At 41.2% G+C, this 19,454-nt stretch overlaps 1 protein-coding gene across 8 annotated transcripts in view; it reads right to left on the reverse strand.

The window, feature by feature from the left end:
• LOC142074917 (WD repeat-containing protein 7-like) overlaps positions 1-19,454 on the reverse strand; it is a 152,806-nt gene that overhangs the window by 64,634 nt on the left and 68,718 nt on the right. For all 8 annotated transcript variants that reach the window (XR_012670754.1, XR_012670758.1, XR_012670757.1 and 5 more), the window contains exon 20: positions 8,686-8,907. Coding sequence is in view for 2 of the 8 variants with exons in the window: in XM_075135916.1 (XP_074992017.1) it covers positions 8,686-8,907 (222 nt within the window). In the remaining 6 variants the exon portion in view is untranslated. The remainder of the gene's footprint in view (positions 1-8,685; positions 8,908-19,454) is intronic.

Raw genomic sequence — 19,454 nt, forward strand, 5'->3', positions numbered from 1 at the left:
CATTTTGTTTTCTTAGGAAATGGCTAATGCGTGTATCTCCTGTGATACTCATCATTGTCTCAAATGTCTGCGTTACCCTCACATACTTCTACATGAAAAACTTCCGTTCCTTATCTGTAAAATGGGAATAATATTGCCCCTTTAAGTTTTCAAAAACCCCGCTCATATCCGACACATTTGTAGAGCAAGTTTTTCAGGATATTTGGTACCACACCGAACCTTTTATCTTAAACCAGCTTTCCCCAAGACCAGCTGGCTCCTGCAAACGCTCAGCTGCTGGCAAAGCGGACCCGAGACCTGCCAAGGGAAGAATGCGGGAGACGGGGATTAACCCATGGAGCTTGGCACGGGGCCCGCGGGGCTGCCAGGCCCCCAGCAGCAAGGCAGCAAGCGCTTCGTGCTCCAGGTATCACGGGACACGCAGGCTCGCCCCAGAGACGGGCCCCCTCCGCACGCTTAATGGGGTGAGCGTGGGGATTACCATGAAACTGCAGCCTGCGACAGGGTGCGACGCATGGAGGAGCAGTGCTGAAGGCTGAGCTTTAGTTGCTTGAATTTACGACCTCGGCGTTCGTCAAACAAGCCTGTGTCCCCTCTCCGCCTGCACACAGCGGCGCAAACCCCGGGTGCTGGCATTGCTCACGTGGGCAGAGTGGCTCCCACGGCCCCGCAGGCTCAGCCCTCCCTCAGGCACCTTCCCAAGCCTCCTTCGTTGGGTTTAGCCTCTCCCCGCGCCAGCTAACGACCCTTTGCTCCGTCTGCTCGCGTGCACCAGCACGCTGGGTCCCGCAGTACTGCCGCCCCACAAGCAGCCTGGAAAAAACAGGCTGCTTTGGTTTCTTCCACCAAAGACAAAATGTGTTCTCTGGTGGAAGTGCCCGCATTTTGTCCAGTATTTCATACGAGAGCCTGTGCTCAAACATTTGGAAACAGAAAGCAGACAAAGGTCCATGGACACAAACGTGGTTACCGCCAGCCGTCACCAAGACCCTTCTCGGCAGGTCTGACACCCTCCTGGGGAACGACCCGGGGCTCGTCTGAGCAGCCCGCAGGACTCTGGAAAGCTGAAGTTGCAGGAAAAAATACAGCATCTTGAATTTTTATTACTCCCAAATGGGTTATCAGTCACAAAGCCGAGCCTTCACTTATGGAGGTGTACGGACCAGTGGAAAACATAACTGACGGGGACTTGTGTGGTGCTGAGCCTTCCTCATAGTCCAAACACAAAGAAGAGAGATTTTAGTTTGCTGAGATACAACCCATCATAATAGCCAGGATGTCAAATTTGCAAAAAGAAAATCTTTGATTAAAAGTATATAATTCAAATCACTCACCGTCTATAGGATTTGGGGAAAAAGGTGAATTTAATTTTTCAGATTTGATTTTGTTGCTAAAGCTAAAAAACAGATTTAAATTAGGGCATAATATCTGCCACAAAGATTGACCGTTTTCTGCCATACAGATTGACTATTTTTTCTAAATATTATCTCTAAGGCTAAGATATAGATTTTCATAAACCACCATTTTTCCATTTTTTTTTTCCCCCCTTCAGGGACAAAATTCTGCTCAAGACAATGATCTAACCACACCAACTCAGAGACAAAAAGCACACTTTAGACTTAGTACACTGAATTTCACAGCACACTGACTGAAACGTACAGATCCAAATAAGGAGAATAATGTCACGAACCACAGGATCCATGCAAATCTGACTAGCTTTCTGCATAAGTGAGATAAAAATACAGCCAACAAAATGGCACGCACTGCTAACAGGCTCATTGTGAACAATAAAATCAGTTATTTGCTTTAATCACACTGTTGTGTTTTTGTTTAAATTAAGTTACTGAGCCAGTTTGCCTAATTTGCTCTGAAAGGCTGCTGTTCAGGTGCTCAACTGATTTATTGCTTCTGTAAGCGATGATCCCGAGCGCCCGCTCGTCTGTATTAATTGCTGCTGCTAGCTCAGCCTATCGGCTCTGCAGTAGGTGCATACAATTAGCAGGGAGCGACCTCCTCCTCACAGGGGTTGTCTCCTCCTTGCCTGGAGTGGCGATTCAAATATTTTCACAACACAGAACTAATGGATCAAAAGACATCAGAAAAGGTTACAAGGTAGTTGATGGAGTAAAAAAAAATCCTGTGTTTACCAAGAGTCTCAAGATAACCCCATGTTAAATTCTATTTTCAGATTAAATACATTTGGGATACTATACAAAAATCTGTAATGCTGGAAATCCCAATTTAACAAAACACATGAAATACCTGACTTCACACCCCAAGTAATTTTGTGCTCGCTTACTTTTTTTGTGTGCCTACGTATGTGTAAAAATAGATTGCAAAGCCACAGTGCATCTTGAAAGGTAAACTTCTCTCTAACATACACAGACACAACTCCAGTAGCAATAGGAATATTGTGAAAAATAAATATATCATTTAGAAAAGGCATTCATAAGCTGCAGTGATGAGACTTTTAGAAGATACTACTGAGTGGTAAGGCCTGAATATCAGGCAGTAAATAACACAAAAAAGCAAAAAATCCAAAATTGGGGAAAATAACAAGCTGTGCAATATCTCAGCCACTGCACACGGCAACAGTCCCCTACCTGAACTAGAGACCCGACCTGTGATTCTCATCGCACATTGCTTGTCCTCTCCCACCCTCCTCCACTTCCAGCCCCGCTCCCGCACTGCCCAGCTCACCCCCACCGGGTTTGCCAGCGCTGCCCTCGTCCTCAGGTTTGACAGATTTCCCTGGGAGAGGACAGAAAAGGACAAGGTGCACACACACCTAATGCAAAAGCCACTTCCTTAACGGCAAATCCCTGCTTCAAACATGGATGTGCTAAATTTCCAATGTTATTGAAATTGTATTTCCTTTGAAAAAATAAATATTTTCTTCATCCTAACCTAATGACTTAATTGTTTTGGCTGAGGGTTTCCAGAGACATGGCTGAACAGTCTAAAGGTAGCTGCTCAAAGGTGTAACATTTTGCAAACATGGCTCTGTAATGGAAAAAGTGTCTTAACTCCAGGCAGTACAACCCTCCCCAATTATGCAGACACGTATATTTCTATTTCTGTTGAGAAATTTCACTTGCTTCCCCTCCTGCCCAACAGGCAAGAAGGTCAGCTGCTATGAATTTGGGACACCATAATCAAAAATGAAAAATGGTATCATGAGCCTGCGTTAGGAACCTAACCGCTGGCTAGCTTATTTAATCCAGAAACCAGCAGAACTGGAGTGACTGCCATGGATTATGCAACGTGGTAACCCTAAAATTCGCTTTGGAAGGAGATACGTACATGTAGCCTGCAAGAACAATATAAATAACTCAATGCCATGAACATGCTGTCACATATGACACTGATGACACTGACTGAGTTAAAGGGCAAAACACTTATCATTAATAACTATATCGATGGCACATGCTTTGAAAAATACACAGCATTAACAACAGAATCAAGAATTTTCATATTCAGGACAGAACAGACATTCAGATTTATCAGCCCATTAACTTTATAAACACAGCATTAGCTGCAGCTTAAGTGTGATGTGGTGCATCTGTAATGAGAAATTCTTTGGGTGGCATTTTATAATTAAATATCTCATGAACTATTTGTAAGGTCAACAGAGATTAATGCAGGATGTCAGGCAAGGTCACTGCGTGGATTTCTAGAGAATTCCACCCTCTCAAAAAAGGGTCACAATTATTATTTTCTTAAATACAGTAAATCACAACATGCACAGTTTATACAGCAAAAATTCTGCATGCATTAACACTGTAAATGAAGAAGTAATTCATTTTGATAACTTATTTTGAAATAGAAAATATTGTGGCTTTAAGCTCCATGCAATTTCTCTCATTACTCTGGATGACTCACAGCATATAGTTTCAGTATACGATAACAAAATATGATCATTAAAAAGGTCTCACACCTTGGACTGAAGGGGAGGAGAGGACTCATCAGAAATGGTTTCTGGAAACGCTGTCACACAGGTGGCCAGCAGAAAGCTGCAGCAGCTCCCAGTTCCCCCCCACCCTAGCATCGCCGGTAGCGAGCAGGGGGAACGAAGCTGTGCTCGTTCCAGGAGTGGTTACAGGGCAGCCACCCAGCACCAGGCCTCAGTGAGCATGTTCTGCATGCTGCCGCACCAGCAAGTCAAATATACAACTTGAAATTGAGGAAAACCAGTAATTTCTTTATCTAGGTGTTGCTGGCTCACACTATCACTTACGTCCTACAGCCAGCTTTCACAAGACCAGACTACACCTTATCAACTCTTCATCAGTTCTGAAGGGCCAAAAATATTTTCTGTGTCACTGGAAGACAAATAAATAACTGTATGCGTTTTACTATGGTGTCTGAAAGTTATAATAGGACATATCAAAGAGAAAAAACATAAGTCTGATCGCGTACTAGGAATTTTGCTTTTGCTTGTTCGAGGAACTGAGTTTCTGAACACCTGTTCGGTTTTCAAAGTAATTCCTTCTGCAGCATTACATACGTGGAGCAAAGATGAGAATGGCCTTTCAAGAAGTACAACCACATAAGGAAAAAACCATCCTGAGAACAGCATTTCCTGGCAAGCGATATTTCCATTTCCAGCGAGTCTTCGCCTATCACACAAGACCAGAGCAGACCTCCAACAGCACATATCGGTCTGGGCATCACGCTGATGCCCTTCTACTTCACGGCTATCCAAAAAACCCGCTCTGGGTGAGATGTGGCACAGATGGGTATGGTAGAAATGCCTCAAAACAAAGCTGTTCCCAATACCATACCTGCTGTCGGAGGTACTGGCATGTCAGGACTTGGACATGGCCAAGATTATGAGCTAATTCATCTGAGAGGAAGAGGAGTTCGTCTTGCAGAAATTTCCAAAGACTTCCCCAATTTTCCCCACCTGAAAGAGTACAGCTTAAGAATACTTCAGGCCTACCAAATACAAATTCAAAGGATTCTAAAACCCTTATGCAAATCATTATCCCCAAAGTTCATTAGTGTTCTCTGCTTCCTCACTCCCCTCCCTCAGGTAATTAACTCCTGCCACTGAGGAAAGCCTGAACTTCCCCCTCAGACTTCCCAAGCTCCTCCACACATGCAAATGTGCCCAGATCTGAAGAAATGAACACTGTTGTTATGACCAAGTTTTCCAATTCAACTTCCTCTACTTGAGCAAAATATGTGAAAAATAGTAACCTCTCACCTCTGTGCAAATACGACATTGTCCTCAGGGCAGGTCACACCACCAAGACAGCAGTACTGACTTTCAGCAGATTCTTATAGTAAGGGCTCTACATAAAATGTGATGAAGATGATCAAGTTTACTGCTAAACTTGATCATCATCAACCAAAAGTATAACCCAGTTATCTCCTCTTTTTTTCCCCTCCAACTAGTCTTTATTTCTGATCTCCCTCTGGCTATTCATCCATTTCAAATATTACTTTATGGCCTTGATCTAAGTTTTCAGCATTTAACATGTCAAGCTTCATCTACATTAAAGACTGAACTTCAACTTATCAGTCAGCAAGACAGTTGCGCAGTGTTTCTGAGATTATGATTAATAGGCATTCAAAGCGGAAGTTTATAACTCTGCTAAGCCTAATGTAACAAAAATAACATGCTAATAGATAAACAAAGACACTGGAGGAAAGAACCTGTGAGGATAAAAGATGGGTCCAAGTGTCTCAGCCATGCTTCTGACAAAGTGACACCACCAGCTCCAGGCTCACATCAGACCCGTACAAACTGTGAGAATGGCAAAGACAAGGCACTGTTGATTGAAATGATCTGACTTCTTTTCCATGGAAGATTACACAACGTTAGGCTCGATAGCCTTTTGGAAGTGAAGCGTAAATGAAGCTGACTTCATTTGGGGAGTGTGCCACTGTAAGACTGGAGAAGACAAAGCTGATCTCTGCTTCACCAACAGCTTCCAAACAATGTAGAGAGCACTCTGCACTGCTTAGAGTCTAATAAAGATGTCAGCATCCTCTTATTTTAGGAAACTCTAAAAGACAACAAAGCTTATTTTGACCCTGTGCCCAAATATGAGTCTGGAAGGATAACAAGTCTGACATCCTCACACTATAACAGAAAAGCAGGAAAAAACCTGTTTTGTCCACTTGAGGACAGACAATCCCTTGTGCTGGCTGATCCAGAGACATGGGAAAGTCTTCTCCATCCTTTCATTTCCTGATACCGTTTGGGCAATAATGCAGAACATACAAGAAAACAAATAAAGACCCCCAAATCCCCCCAATAACCCCAGTTTAAAAAAAAAAAATCAAAAATACAAGTATTTAAAGCAGGGTTCTGTATACGTGCAAGAAACTGTAAAAGAAGAGGAAGGAGAGAACTGCCAGACTTTTTATTTCAGTTTGCAAAGGGCTGACAGAATAGCCCTTTGTAAATTGAAAGCAGTGCATCTACAAATGAGTTGTATGAAGTTGAAAAAAATGACAGACGTTTCCCTAGGTTTCTCAGAAATACGAGCTGGTTTGTGAAGTGCTGCAGAGCCAACCCTACATATCCACACTGTCACAACCAGGACTGCACAGGTTTCAGATGTGAGGACTGTGCTGTGCTCATGCTCTCTCAACCAGCCTTTCCTTTGCCTTTCAAAAACCAGTGGAAGACACACCACTCTTCATGGAAGATGAATTTCAACCATCTACTGCATGGAAGATAGAGGTTGTGCCTACACCAGTGACTTCAGCACTGCTCTACGGCGTTCTTGAGCTTCTAAACGTGATCTTCCACAATTTAGTTGAAATGGCTGCTAGCTCAGTGCTGTTGCCTGCCAGCTAACACCCTCCCGCACAACTCCTGGGCACGGCTCAGGCTGCGTGGGCAATGGACCATTCCCTGCGGGCAGGCTGCGCACCACCACCTTTTCTGGAGGCTAAGGGAATTTACCAGCATGGGTGCAAACTATCCCATGCCAACAGGCCTCAACAGAAGGGAATGGTCTACAATATGTTTAATCTGTTAGTACAGTAATAAAGCTATGTTTACCTATTATTGTTATGGTATTACATTACCATGCAACTAAAAAGGCAGCACTTTCCCTGCACTTCATTAAAACAAAAACATAAAACTTAACATCATTATGAAACTCATTATCTGCACATTTTTGTAGGAAAATGAGTTGGAGTAAAAAAATGAGTAGAAAAAAACAGAATGAGTTTTGCACCTTTTCTGACCAGAAGTCTTTGTAGCCTGATACAGAGACTGGGAGAGAGACTACTCTCCAATACACAAAAGCAGAACATAAGAAATTAAACCAATACAGAACATGTCCTCAATCACGCTGGGGCAGACAAGGCCTTCAAGACTTCTTGTGCTAAATGGACAGAATACCACTCTGAGACAATCAGCGCTCCTCCGAATCATTTTTGGGTTTGATGCACTTTGGAAGGGAGCGTGCAGCTCATGCAACCAGGGCTCCAGACGGAAGGACAGTCCCCCTCTTTTATCATTACTACCAGTCCTCGCCAGTAATAGCTTTGAGCTGAGACAATACGCTGGTTTTCAATTATTTGGTTTTTTTCACTCTTCCTTCAGAGGCACTTGGGCATCAGGTGAAGACTGAACTAGTGCAAGAGGAGAAATCCACTGCTATGGAATTATTTTATCACTAACCAGAGAGTGGATGTTTTTTCAGGCAATACTGGCAATGAGTCTGTAGTGCTTCAGAGAGATCTTACAGAGATGACAAAGGGGACTTTTGCCAGACTCCACATAAAACAAACAAATACCAGCATGCTCAGGAATCCGGCCAAAATAATTGTATGAACCCAGGGCGCTGTAGTTGCATTTGCTTCTACTAGATTTTGCAATATTAACATCAGTAGGCAATGCATAGATATATCACCATCTTAGATAAGATCACATTTACTGCTCATACTGAGGATAATTACATCAACACTGCAGCACTGATTTTGACCAGAAAATAAGGACCAGAATGTTACACTTTATATAGCACACCCTGAATTCCACCATTTTCTATTAAATGTATCTGTCTTTGATTTTTGCATCAGATATCTTGCATGCTTCCCTGTGCCCTCATCTCTTCTCATCGCCAAGTACGTTTTTCTATAGCCTACTGATCCACATCCCAAAACGTATATGTGTGAAGTAAGCAACCTTGCCAGTGCTCAGTTATAAGGGGAATGACTCCAACAAGGGCAAGACCTTCCAAGTGCTGAAAATTAAGATTAGTCAATGGAAGAGGCAGGACTAGCACTGACGGTCCTCTCCCTCTCTCTCTCTACTAGCCTGAGGAATGTTTTCAGGATTTAAAAAAAAAAAGAACACATTACATAAATGCAGTCTTAAATGCAAGCATTTGGGTTTAATGGAGGAGAATAAAGGACGTCAGAATTTCAGCAGAAGTGCTGGCGGAGGCCAGAAAGAGCCAGACTGGTTCTCCTCCGCGGTCAGCGCCTCCCTCCCAGCAGCATCACTGCAAACCCCACACCCAGTCACCAGCTCCACCGCTCTGTTCCACTCTATCAGCACTGACTTCTTGGCAACCTCTTATTGTGGTGTTGCTTATTGTATGTTCAAAATTTCTGATCTTTATCTTTTCCAGTGAAAGGATATTTTAAACAAACCGGTACTGAAATGTAAATAACACCTGCCCAGAGCAAGGGAAAATAGTATCCTGGGTTACTCACACGTATGCCTTGCCAAGGAATAATTTGATCCACCGCTAGTCAAACCAAATCCCTCGGGAATTTGACTGGAACTACGCGGCCGAGTGAGAAGTTTTGGAGGTTCGATTTCAGCTCCAAATTCTGCCCCGATCACCCCCAGCAGGACGATGGCCGTGGCTTGCTTCCGTCTCTCTTCATAGGATGTAGATATCTTTTTCATTTGTGGGAGACCAGACAGACAACCTGAAATGAAAAGTAAGAAATATGAGAAAAATCAAAAGCAGGGATTGTTCTTTAATACTCCAAAAAACATTGTGCTTCCCAGAGCAAATAAAAGAGGTTTCCGTTTAACTTAAATCACATCTTCAGGACTGTTACTGCCCTTACCAGGGTTTTCAGCTGCTGGAGATGATTCCATTTTACTTCTCAAAACCTACAACACACAATAAAAGTCTAAATACCACCTATTGCAATAGCTGTCTTGAATGACACCCACCCTTTAAAAACCGTCAAGATCTCAGAGAAAAAGAGAGCCACCAGAAAACTGTCTAATTTCATAGTTTTATTTGTTCAGCTGATAAAAGGCCTGTGGAATTCTGTGTTTGTCTACTTTTTGTGAAAGGCAATTTTTGGTTTGCTTCTTGTTAATTTTACATTTGCGTAACAAGTTGTGATTTTTTTTTTTTTAAAAAAGAAGATGGATTTTTTTAGGAGAACTTATTTGTATTATATAAAAGCATCTTTTTGTTTTAGGATCCATCATCACATTCAGATTCTTACTAAATTTCAGCTTACAGTATATGCCATTAAACTAAACTAGTATTTTTGTACACTAAAATGTTACGTATGGTATTTTAACAAGCATTCTTACAAACAGTGAATTTTAAATAAAACTGAAATTTACATCATTAGTCTAATATAGCCCAGGAATTTTTAATTTCACTAAGCAGATGAAATTTTTTTTTTTTTTTTTTGAGAAAAGAAACAAAGCCTTAGAAGAAATTGACTGGAATGAAAATACTGTATTCATTTACTCTGACAAGTACAGTTCACTTTTACCTATAATACTAATTCACAGCATGCTAGGAAATGCCCTACCATATATTCTACAAAAATAATGAAGTCTTAATCCTTCTTACAGCACACCGCTGGTAAACCTTTGCCGAGAAGTCGGAAGGCACCACCTGGCACTGAATGAGACTTATCGGGCTTGTAGATTAATGAAGGGTGAATTAGCGAGTTGCACTGTACGTCTCTCTCTGCTAATGACATTCATGTGGCTCGACAGGAAACGGAACGTTACCTAGAAGAAAGCTAACCACATTTTAGAACCTGTGTTAGAAGATCATCCTTGTTCAGGCAGCCACGCTGTGCCTGTGACAGCGATGTGCCAGCCAAAAGGGAGAGAAAAACAACGGAAAGCTTAACAATGGTAGGGGAGAAAAAAAAAGAAAGAAAAAAAATCAATAGGAACTGCCTTCAGAGAAAGAAGGATGAAAATGGACTGTAACAGGCAAAACAAAAAATGAAACAGTTTTACTTGTTTAGCAATCGCATATCCCGCTCCCGCCATCTGCAGACACCAGTTTCTCATTAACATTTGCATATAGCCCGTTTGCACGTCACACCTTACTGCAGCCTCTCTTCCCCAGCGCCCGGGGCACACAAGAGCCGCAAGCGGGTGCACGGCAGCTCCTGCATGGCCGCGCACGCCATGGCCCAGCGCACCCCGTTTCCTGGGGTGCCCCCCGCCGAAGGGCATCGCAGCCGGCCGGCGAATGACTGATGGCGGCTCCTTCCCCGTCCCTGCGGCCGCCTCTAGCCCAGGTGCTCAGACAGAGCCCGGTGTGACATCTTAGATCAAGATGAATTGGCACAAACTCCTGATCCAAGATTGTTTTATACCATTTAATTTAGTTTCTTCCCCTGCTTGGATGAGCACAGCTCTGGTTATGGATTTCTATTCTAATGTGCTGCAGCAGGCGTGGGGAGCAGGCAGCGGAGCAGATGCTGGAGCAGGAGACCGCGGGATGCTGATCAATAGGCGAGGCGCTGACCCCGGCCGCGCCGCCCGCGCCGGCCACGGCTCCCAGGCGAGGAAGAAAGGAAGAGCGAACACATGTGCTGCTTCCAGTAGGAAATTAAACCACGGGGGCACTCGGTGCGCTGCGCCCTCCCCCGCCCACCTTTCATTTGATTACAGCAATATGAAGTTAACCCTTCATTAGAGCCCGACGGACAGATTTCAGAGCATCCTTCAAATTATGGGTCTGATTCAACAGAACTTTCACATTTCAACTTTAAACAGCAAATACCAAACTAGCGGGCATCCGCAGGCTCTGTCTCAACCTGCACCTCCATCACCCAGGGACAGAGGCGAGCGCTGTCGTTGCACAGCACACGGCCATACGTTTAGTCTGCAATTAATACGGGATCCAGCAGGAAAACTCCCGGGCCTGCAGCGGCACGGGGCTGGGCGCTCGGCGCAGACTCGCAGCTGAGCTAATTCCTACTGCTGACCCCGCGACTCCAGCAGCCAGATGTCGAGGAGATAACTCTTTGTTAACCGAACAATAAATTCCAACCAGAACAGGGTGGGAAATATTCTTAGAGTGTTTCATTAGCAATCTGGCATATGAGAGTCTTTTTCCTGCTCACTGCTGCAGCACAGCATTTTTCTAACTCAAAAAATCAAACCCAAGAAACTAAAAAAAAAAAAAAAAACGAAGCAAAAAACCCCCAAAACATTCAAAAATTCTCAACCCTACCCCCAGCAACATTCCTCCCCAAAACCTCTAGATGACAGGGAAAAAACCACCTTAAGTATTTTTGCCTTTACTTTTTTTTTTTTTTAAAATTACTAGCAGAAACACAGAATTAATTGTAATGATTTCCTACAAGTAAACTGACAGCCATTTGGGAGATTTTAAAATGAAATAATGTCTATAAAAGTAGTCCTTTCTACAGTTTCATTTGTCTCATGAAAATTTGGTATTTTCTCACAGCGACGTGCCTCCATTTAATCATGCTAAAGGGTGACACAGAGATCCATTTTCTTGACAGGACGGTTGATCACCCTATCACAGTAAGAAAATTAATAACCTCAAATAGCTCTATGTGGAAAACAGAAGCTACACTGGTGAAAGGACAAAAACGTTCTACATTTTAGTTGTAAAAATAACAGAATTCCAGATCCACGCACCAAAAGAGAAACCTATAGTGTCCATGCATTTACCCAGCTGGGTTTTCTTTAGACAAAATGACCATATCAAATATTTCAAAATATCTCAGTTTGTGAGAATTAAACATGCACAATTAAATTGCTTAGAGGAGACAGCTTTACAGATAGCACGAAACATATTTATGAAGTGCTTAAAATATAGGTAAAATATTTCAGAAGTTTAAATTCTTTAAAAGGCTGTGAGATATTGATTACTTCATTTAAAAAGCAGTCAGAGAGTGCAGCCATGAGGTCAGGATAAATTCAGCAGTTTGAAGCACTTTACTAAATAACTCTAAAGATCATATTAATTGGCTTTGCACAGTTCTTGGGTAAAATTAATTTTATCCTAGCTTACAATAAAAGGATTAAAAGACAAATTAAGTTCTCCAGGTTTAACTGGAATAGGAATCAATGGATTTGAATTAAGGCTGAAGGCGGTTTTATGAGAGATGGACTGCTACCAGATACTTTATATCTGCTATTAAGCACATACTGATGGTACTCCCATATTGTATCGGGTATTAAAGCCTCGAAGAAGTAGGTGCCAGACCCATTTATTACTATCAAACATACCGTCTGCACATGTGTTGCTGCTGCGGTGGTTCTGAGCAGAGAAGGGTGGCCTCTGGCAGCCCTGGCCCACCAAAACTGTGCCCAGCCTTGCTCCATCAACTGGCTACTGTCACGGAGAGCCACCCAGTCACAGCATGGTGAATAACGACCCAACACCATTAATTATGGGGTTGTAATTACATCCAATAATTTAAATGTAAAGGTAATCACCGAGATTTAGTCACATCTAATGTGCATAAAATTCTTTAAAGTGGAAAAACCTCGGAAAGATGTTGCAGTAGCCCCATTTCCATTGCGATATGCTCCGACAGCCAAGAGAGAATCCTCACCTGAGCTCAAATACAGAAGAGATGCACAGCACCAGGTACACCACAGCAAGGGTCTGTGGGCTTTCGGCAGCAGTAAGCCCGTTAATATACAGTGTTTTGAAAACATACAATGTATTTGAAATGAATAAAATAATTTGCTCAAAACCACAGATGTACTTTGAATCAAATGTGGTAGAGAACTCGGACCTTTAATCCCAACCTGGTATTTTAAGGGTACAAAGAAAACCAACAACCAAAGCCCTCTCGATTTTTGTCACAGTTCATATTTCCCAGCACTGAATGCACACAGTCAGAATCCACTATCTATAGGTGAAAGCTTGCAAACTGAACTCCATGAAAAGCATCGTCACTTGTCCCTCCTGTCTGCCAGGTCCCTCTCTCTGCATTTCTTTTGACAAGTTTTCTGTTTATTTATGAAGGGGAGGTTTGTAACTGGGCAGGTTGGGATAAGGTTTTCCATCATCCTTCCTTCTCTTCCCTCTTTCAGGCCTGAAAAAATATATAGTTAGTTAAATTCAGAGATTCCTCACAGTCCTTCCATCAGATGCCAGGGAGGAAGCGAACAAACACCAAACTGTGGTAGAGACAGAACTTATTGGCAACAATCACTGAAACTGTTCACATTTGCAAGTGTAATCGTTTCTCTGTGCTAGATGGTATATTATAAAAGAACGCACAAGAGCGACGGGGGGGTGACGGGGGGGAAATGCAATTTTGCTTACATTCATCTTGTCTGTCAATAATTTAAAATATTTCTTCATGTCAATTGTACTATTTTCTTACAGTAGATAAATTTATGTAACGCTCTGCTTGTGACCTAAAAAGGAAATAGCTAAAAACTTTTATAGAAAAAAATATATATAGCTATATAGAAAACTATATACTAAATGTGGCTATGAGAGATACTTATCCTTACCTTTAATTGTTCAGGATTCTTAAACCAGTCAAAGCCATGCTATGGGTTTGCCTACATTTCTAGTTTTTAAGATTATACACAGAAGAATAATTACAGTAATTTCAGCACCTCCTGAAAGCTTATAAAGCCAGAAAGTGCACAATGAATCAGAACTGAAACATATTATAAAGAAATAACAGTTACAGAAAGGGACCACGAGGAAAATGAGGAAAGACAGGAAACAATCTATTTTATCTAACCTTGTGAAAACTGTGGTTACTCATTACTAACCTCACATTATTAAAAGTATTTTGATTGCTTGAGCGTTTAGCCATTCCTACATACACAGCTCCCTCCACTGGCACAGCAGAGAAGGGTGCTCCGGGAAACGGCAAGGGGCGAGGGATACGCTGGGTCGGGAGAGGCAGCAGCCCCTGCGCGATGCTGAACGGGGGTCTGACCCGCCTCACCCGACTCAGCTCCTGACCGCTTACTCTCAATGTATTACTTAAAAATATTAAGTGACTCCATACAGTCTCTTCTCGTCTCTACAGTTTGGCTTAGTTTGGAAAAACCACCTTGTTTTTTCAGAAAATTAAGCACCTTCCCATCACAGCAGCAACAAAAACCAAACAAAAACCCACGACACCCCAAAATCCCAAAAAGACAGCGTGGATATTGGACACAGGTCCTTCGCATACAAGTGGTCTTTCCTAAATACACTTCTGGTAATTCAAGTTAGATTTTCATAAGTATTATTTGTTCCTACTATCAGGGTGTAAATGCAATAGGCATGAGAAAATTTGGTCCAATAGAAGGAAAAATAACTCTGTGTCTAAGGCTACCTTTTCTTTGACTCTTCCCCACTGTGCACAGCCTCTGCCTGGAAGTGCCAACGCCAATGGGAGACTGGGAACTTCTCCCAGGAAGCCCCGTCAGCCCACCCCCAAGAAGGTAAGTTCTCACAACGTACTTCCCTATTCCCTCAGTCACTACATGCACTCAGAACGCTTGTACTAAAGATAGTGCCAAATACCATGGAAAGACCTCTTCTGATGAAACAACGGATCAAGAAAAATTGTGAAAGGACATACACCCGGGCAACACCGTGTGCGGCCGAGTGCGTGCCAAAGTTAAAGCTACATTTGTCAAGATTTAACTTAGGCGCTCATTGTCCTACCACTTACAAGAAAGAGGCAATATACAAAGCTTTTTCTTTGGAGCAACTTATTTCTATTTTCAGTCTTTTGTTCATTGATAGTGAAAAAATATCTGCAAGTACGGAGAACTGACACATTCCCGAAGTTGTGACCCTTACCTCTTATAAACCAAAGCAACTCCAGTGTCTTCAATATATTTATGAGATTTACATGAGTGCAGACAGAAAGCTCATGTATTTTGTGAAACTACTTTTTTTTTCCTCCCACATAAAAAAAGTTATCTTCCAACTTGACGGTCAATGTGTGGTGGTTAGGCACAACACAGAAATCTGGCAATACAGTGGCAGGTTAGAGACTTTATCTGTGTTCGCTAACTCTGAAATCTAATATTTATCTTCTATCGGTATTAAGCATTTTTTATCATTTTCATTTTTGCAGTTTTCCTAGTACTTCATATTGGGCTGTTCCAGGAAGCACATATGAGATGGAGAATCAAACATAGATTTTAAACACTAGCTTGCTCATTAAGACATAACACATTTTGTAATCAATCTTTTTACTATTCCTATAATTGAGACCAGAACTATAAAAAGATTAAAAACAAACTACACTGCAGCATTATCTATATATAGTTCACATGCACACTGTTTGAATTAAATTTGCTTAAGAAAAGAAGTACAGGCATTTTAGTGTCATAACAATTAGCATTTTTAAATTACATCTTTTGCTTTGTTTTATAAAGATATCTGCTTTCAAACGATTAGATAGGGAAGAGAGCCACATAAGAAGAAACCAAGACATTTTGTGAAAATTTCCTGCACATTTTTATTATTCTTACTAATAAGGTACATGTGTTTTAAAAAGAGATATGTATACATTTAGATAATGACAGAGGACTTGATAACACCACTTGAAAATATATTTAGGCAAGGACGTGCAAAAGAATTGCTCTGGAATCAAAACAAAAGCTGGGTTTTGGGTGTCGGGGTTTTTTGCTTGTTTGTTTTGCTTTTTTTTTTTCTTCCCCCAAAGGTCTCCTCCCTATTGGCACACTGAGCTGATTTATTTGATAATGCCTGTCTTGTTATTTTCTTTTCCTGTCTGCAGCAAAGTATTTGAAATAATGGAGCATTCTTACTACGGTAAAAATTGGAAGTGTTTAAACTTTATTTTTCTAATATTTCATAGGACATCAATGAGAAGTTTAATTATTAAGTCTCAGCAAGTCACATTGCTTTATATTATTACAGGCAGGACTTTTTCTGGTTTACTTTTTGGTAATATATTACCTGTGTGATGCCTGTGTGATATGGTTTCATGCAGGTAGCCAGCTGCAGCAACTTTGAAAGAGAGGAGAATTATAAAACCTCTCTTGGTGAATAATAATATTTATTAGGTGAGTACAGAATATTATTTTCAGAAGAGACTGTTGCAGTCACCAAGAGATTTACAAAAAATTAGAGGAAAAAAAAAGTTCATCTTCATTAAATCTTTCATTTAAGATCCTATCTCAAATCAAAGGATCTGACCCCACCAACGACCTCAGGTCAGACACCCCGGGAGGTCAGAGCCCACAGTTTATCCACACGGTATGAAACATGCGCTACTGAAAAATGGCAATGTACTTGTTAATTAAAACTGGTAGTTTTCAGGGTAACGAAACCTGTCAGGAATCTGTTAGCCTCCAATCAAAGCATTACATAGTAGCTACTGGCAGCCTTAAGGGTTAAGACACTGATTTTCTTCTGCATAGGTGGTGCTATTTTAAGGCAATAGTGTGTTTAAATCCACACCAATGAAATCAATACAGCACTGCTCTACTCAAGGTGAGACCAAATAAACCTGTCGGAAGCTCTGAGAAATAGGCTTTGCAGTACACACTGAGTGCTAAGTGCCTTTCAGTCCAGAGATCTGTCATTAAATAATCATTAGCCATCATTCATTCTTCCTAAAAAGCTCAATGCCTGAACTTGTTGGGTATCCACCAGGCATTAGTACAGCCCCTCCGTGCTCATTAGCGCTTCGGGATGGTCGCACCGCTCTTGAACAACGTGCTGCCTCGGTCCAGCACACCTGGAAACAACCGCTCCACTGCAAACACAGTGCTTGCACACCTTCCAGCCTGTCAAGCCTATTTCATGCACTGAGCACGCCCTAAAAATTCTACAAATGAGCGTTTAAGTTACTTGGCCTTATCTTGCAACAAGACAAAAGACAAATGTGTAGTAGGGCTCTGTTTGTGTTTACCCATGCACTTAGGATTTACCAAAAACGTTCTGTACCTTGGAAAAGCCGAATAGCATTGCCTAAATCCCAGGCTGCTTCACGTGTTCAGATTAAAGCTAGTGAGAGATAACGTATTAGTTGCTTTCATACAGTTATAGATTCTTAACTGGCCTCACTGCAACTTTTTTTGCAGTAGGAAACATTGACTTGAGTGCCAATTATTACTTTATAACGAGGCTATATGAAACTAGCAGCAAACTGGTTTCATCTATGTAACTGCAAACACTGAGGTTGCTGTTGTCAGTCACTGTATGTCTGTAACATACTAATAAAACCCCAAGAAACATTTAATAGTTACCTGAAGCAAGGAAAACAATGATAAATTTCATTTTTGGAATATACAGGCATAGATGTTAACCTGTTTTCTCTTAGCAATAAATGTTCCTTTTTTCACCAATGCTTTGTGAAGTCTGTGCTGAAAATATCTGTTTGCTTTCAAAGAGCAAGCAAACAAATTAGCTGTTCTCTTCAGTATGCATGTGTTTTCACCAACAAGCTTGACTAAGCAAGCATCATCTTAAACTAATCTAATTCTGTTGTGAGCCATGTAGCCCAAAGTATTTAATAATTTGAGAGTAAATTTTACTACAGTGACATTTGATTGTTTCATAGCACATCCGAAAACCACAGACGTCAGTTATGTAAGTATTAATTGTCCCCCAACCTTGCTGTTTCAATTTTTAGATGCAATTTCCAGAAATCTGTATTTCTCTTCATTGCTGTCTACACAAATGAGTCATAAATAAAAGCATTTTAAATGTTCATCATACCTTTTCAAAATTTTGATCATAATCGCTTTCAAGTCACTTCTAATAATGGAAGTTTTGATGCACTAACTCAGCGCTTTAAAAACAGCAAGTCGCACTGAATAAAACGTGCCTGATATTTCCCCATCTGAACAGCAGAGAATCCATTTTGTCTTTGACTACTTCCCTGCTCTCAGCCCTGCAAGGGAGCAGCATCCTCACCCATTTTGTGTTCCCAGATGCTGCAGCACAGTGAAATATTCCGTCATAAAAGGAACGGCACAGCAGAAGAGAAAATTCCAGTAAACTGCAACAGATTAGAATGGTGGCTCCAGTACTACTCTATGTAGAAAAGCCCATTTTCTACAGGAGCCCAGCAGCCTTATGAAAATCAGTGATGTCTGTCTTACAGCTTTCTACATGTATGACAACTCCGAGCATTTAAATAACTCTACCATTCAATTATACACAATTTGTAATTCCGTCGGGGAAACCAAATATTACAGCATAGTGACAGACTGCATTAGAAATATTTGTATTAGAAGTAAATACTTTGCACATAACTAAAGCCAGATAAATGTAAACATAAGATGTATCTTTTCAACAGCATTTAATAAGCTGTTAATAAGAGACAATTAAAGAAATTTATTGTTAGTTTCAGATCTCTCTAGACATAGGTAAGATTTCAATAAAACCAGTACAGATCTGAACTTCACATTCTGAAGCATAATTATTATTTTATTGAAAGGAACATTAAGAGTAAAACTATTTTACATTACAGTTATTTGAAATCGAATGGCAACTTTTCTGATGCTTTATGAAAAGATGTTGTTCCTATTGGAAATCAATAGGAAGGGAGAAGAAATTAGATAGCTACGATTTGCCAAGAAATCGATAAGAAATAGAGCAATATCAGAACCCATGTTCTTCAACGTTTACATATTAAAATTCGACTTGCATGTGAACAGAACTTCAAGAATTTACAGGAGAAAAAAAACACGTGAGGCCATCATATTTTTCTTACCTATCTCATCATATCTGACAATTTAGGGTACTTTGCTTTTAAGACCTTTCTGATTTTGACAGATTAAAATACATTCGCACTGCTTAAAGACATTATTTAATTTGAAATGATTTAATACGACCTTAAGAACATTCTCTAACACAAAAAAACCACCACCAAATATTTATTTGCAGGCACCTCCTACGATGCTTCGTATCAGCCATCCCTGGGGGGTGGGGGAGCTTTCAGCTGCAAAGGCACCAAATCTGCACTTGGGGAACTATAGTGGAAGAACGATACGTAGTGTTGAGCAGCACCCCACAACAAAACGAGTTTTTCTATATAGAAATATTCAGGTAAGAAGGAAAGCTTTTAGCAGCATAACAAAGAGGATTTAGACTGAGATGAGGGTTATAATTAATCAGATTTTTTCCCCCCAATGTGACCCACAAAGAAACGCGTAGGGAGGTGCTTTTCAGCACCATTCCAGAGCCCTCACATACAGCCTTTGAACTCAGTCAATTCCGGGTATGTCCTGTTACGACAGTATAGGTACACAAACACATTTCAGATCT

This window comes from Calonectris borealis, chromosome W (assembly GCF_964195595.1).
Source record: "Calonectris borealis chromosome W, bCalBor7.hap1.2, whole genome shotgun sequence".
Lineage (NCBI taxonomy): Eukaryota > Metazoa > Chordata > Aves > Procellariiformes > Procellariidae > Calonectris > Calonectris borealis.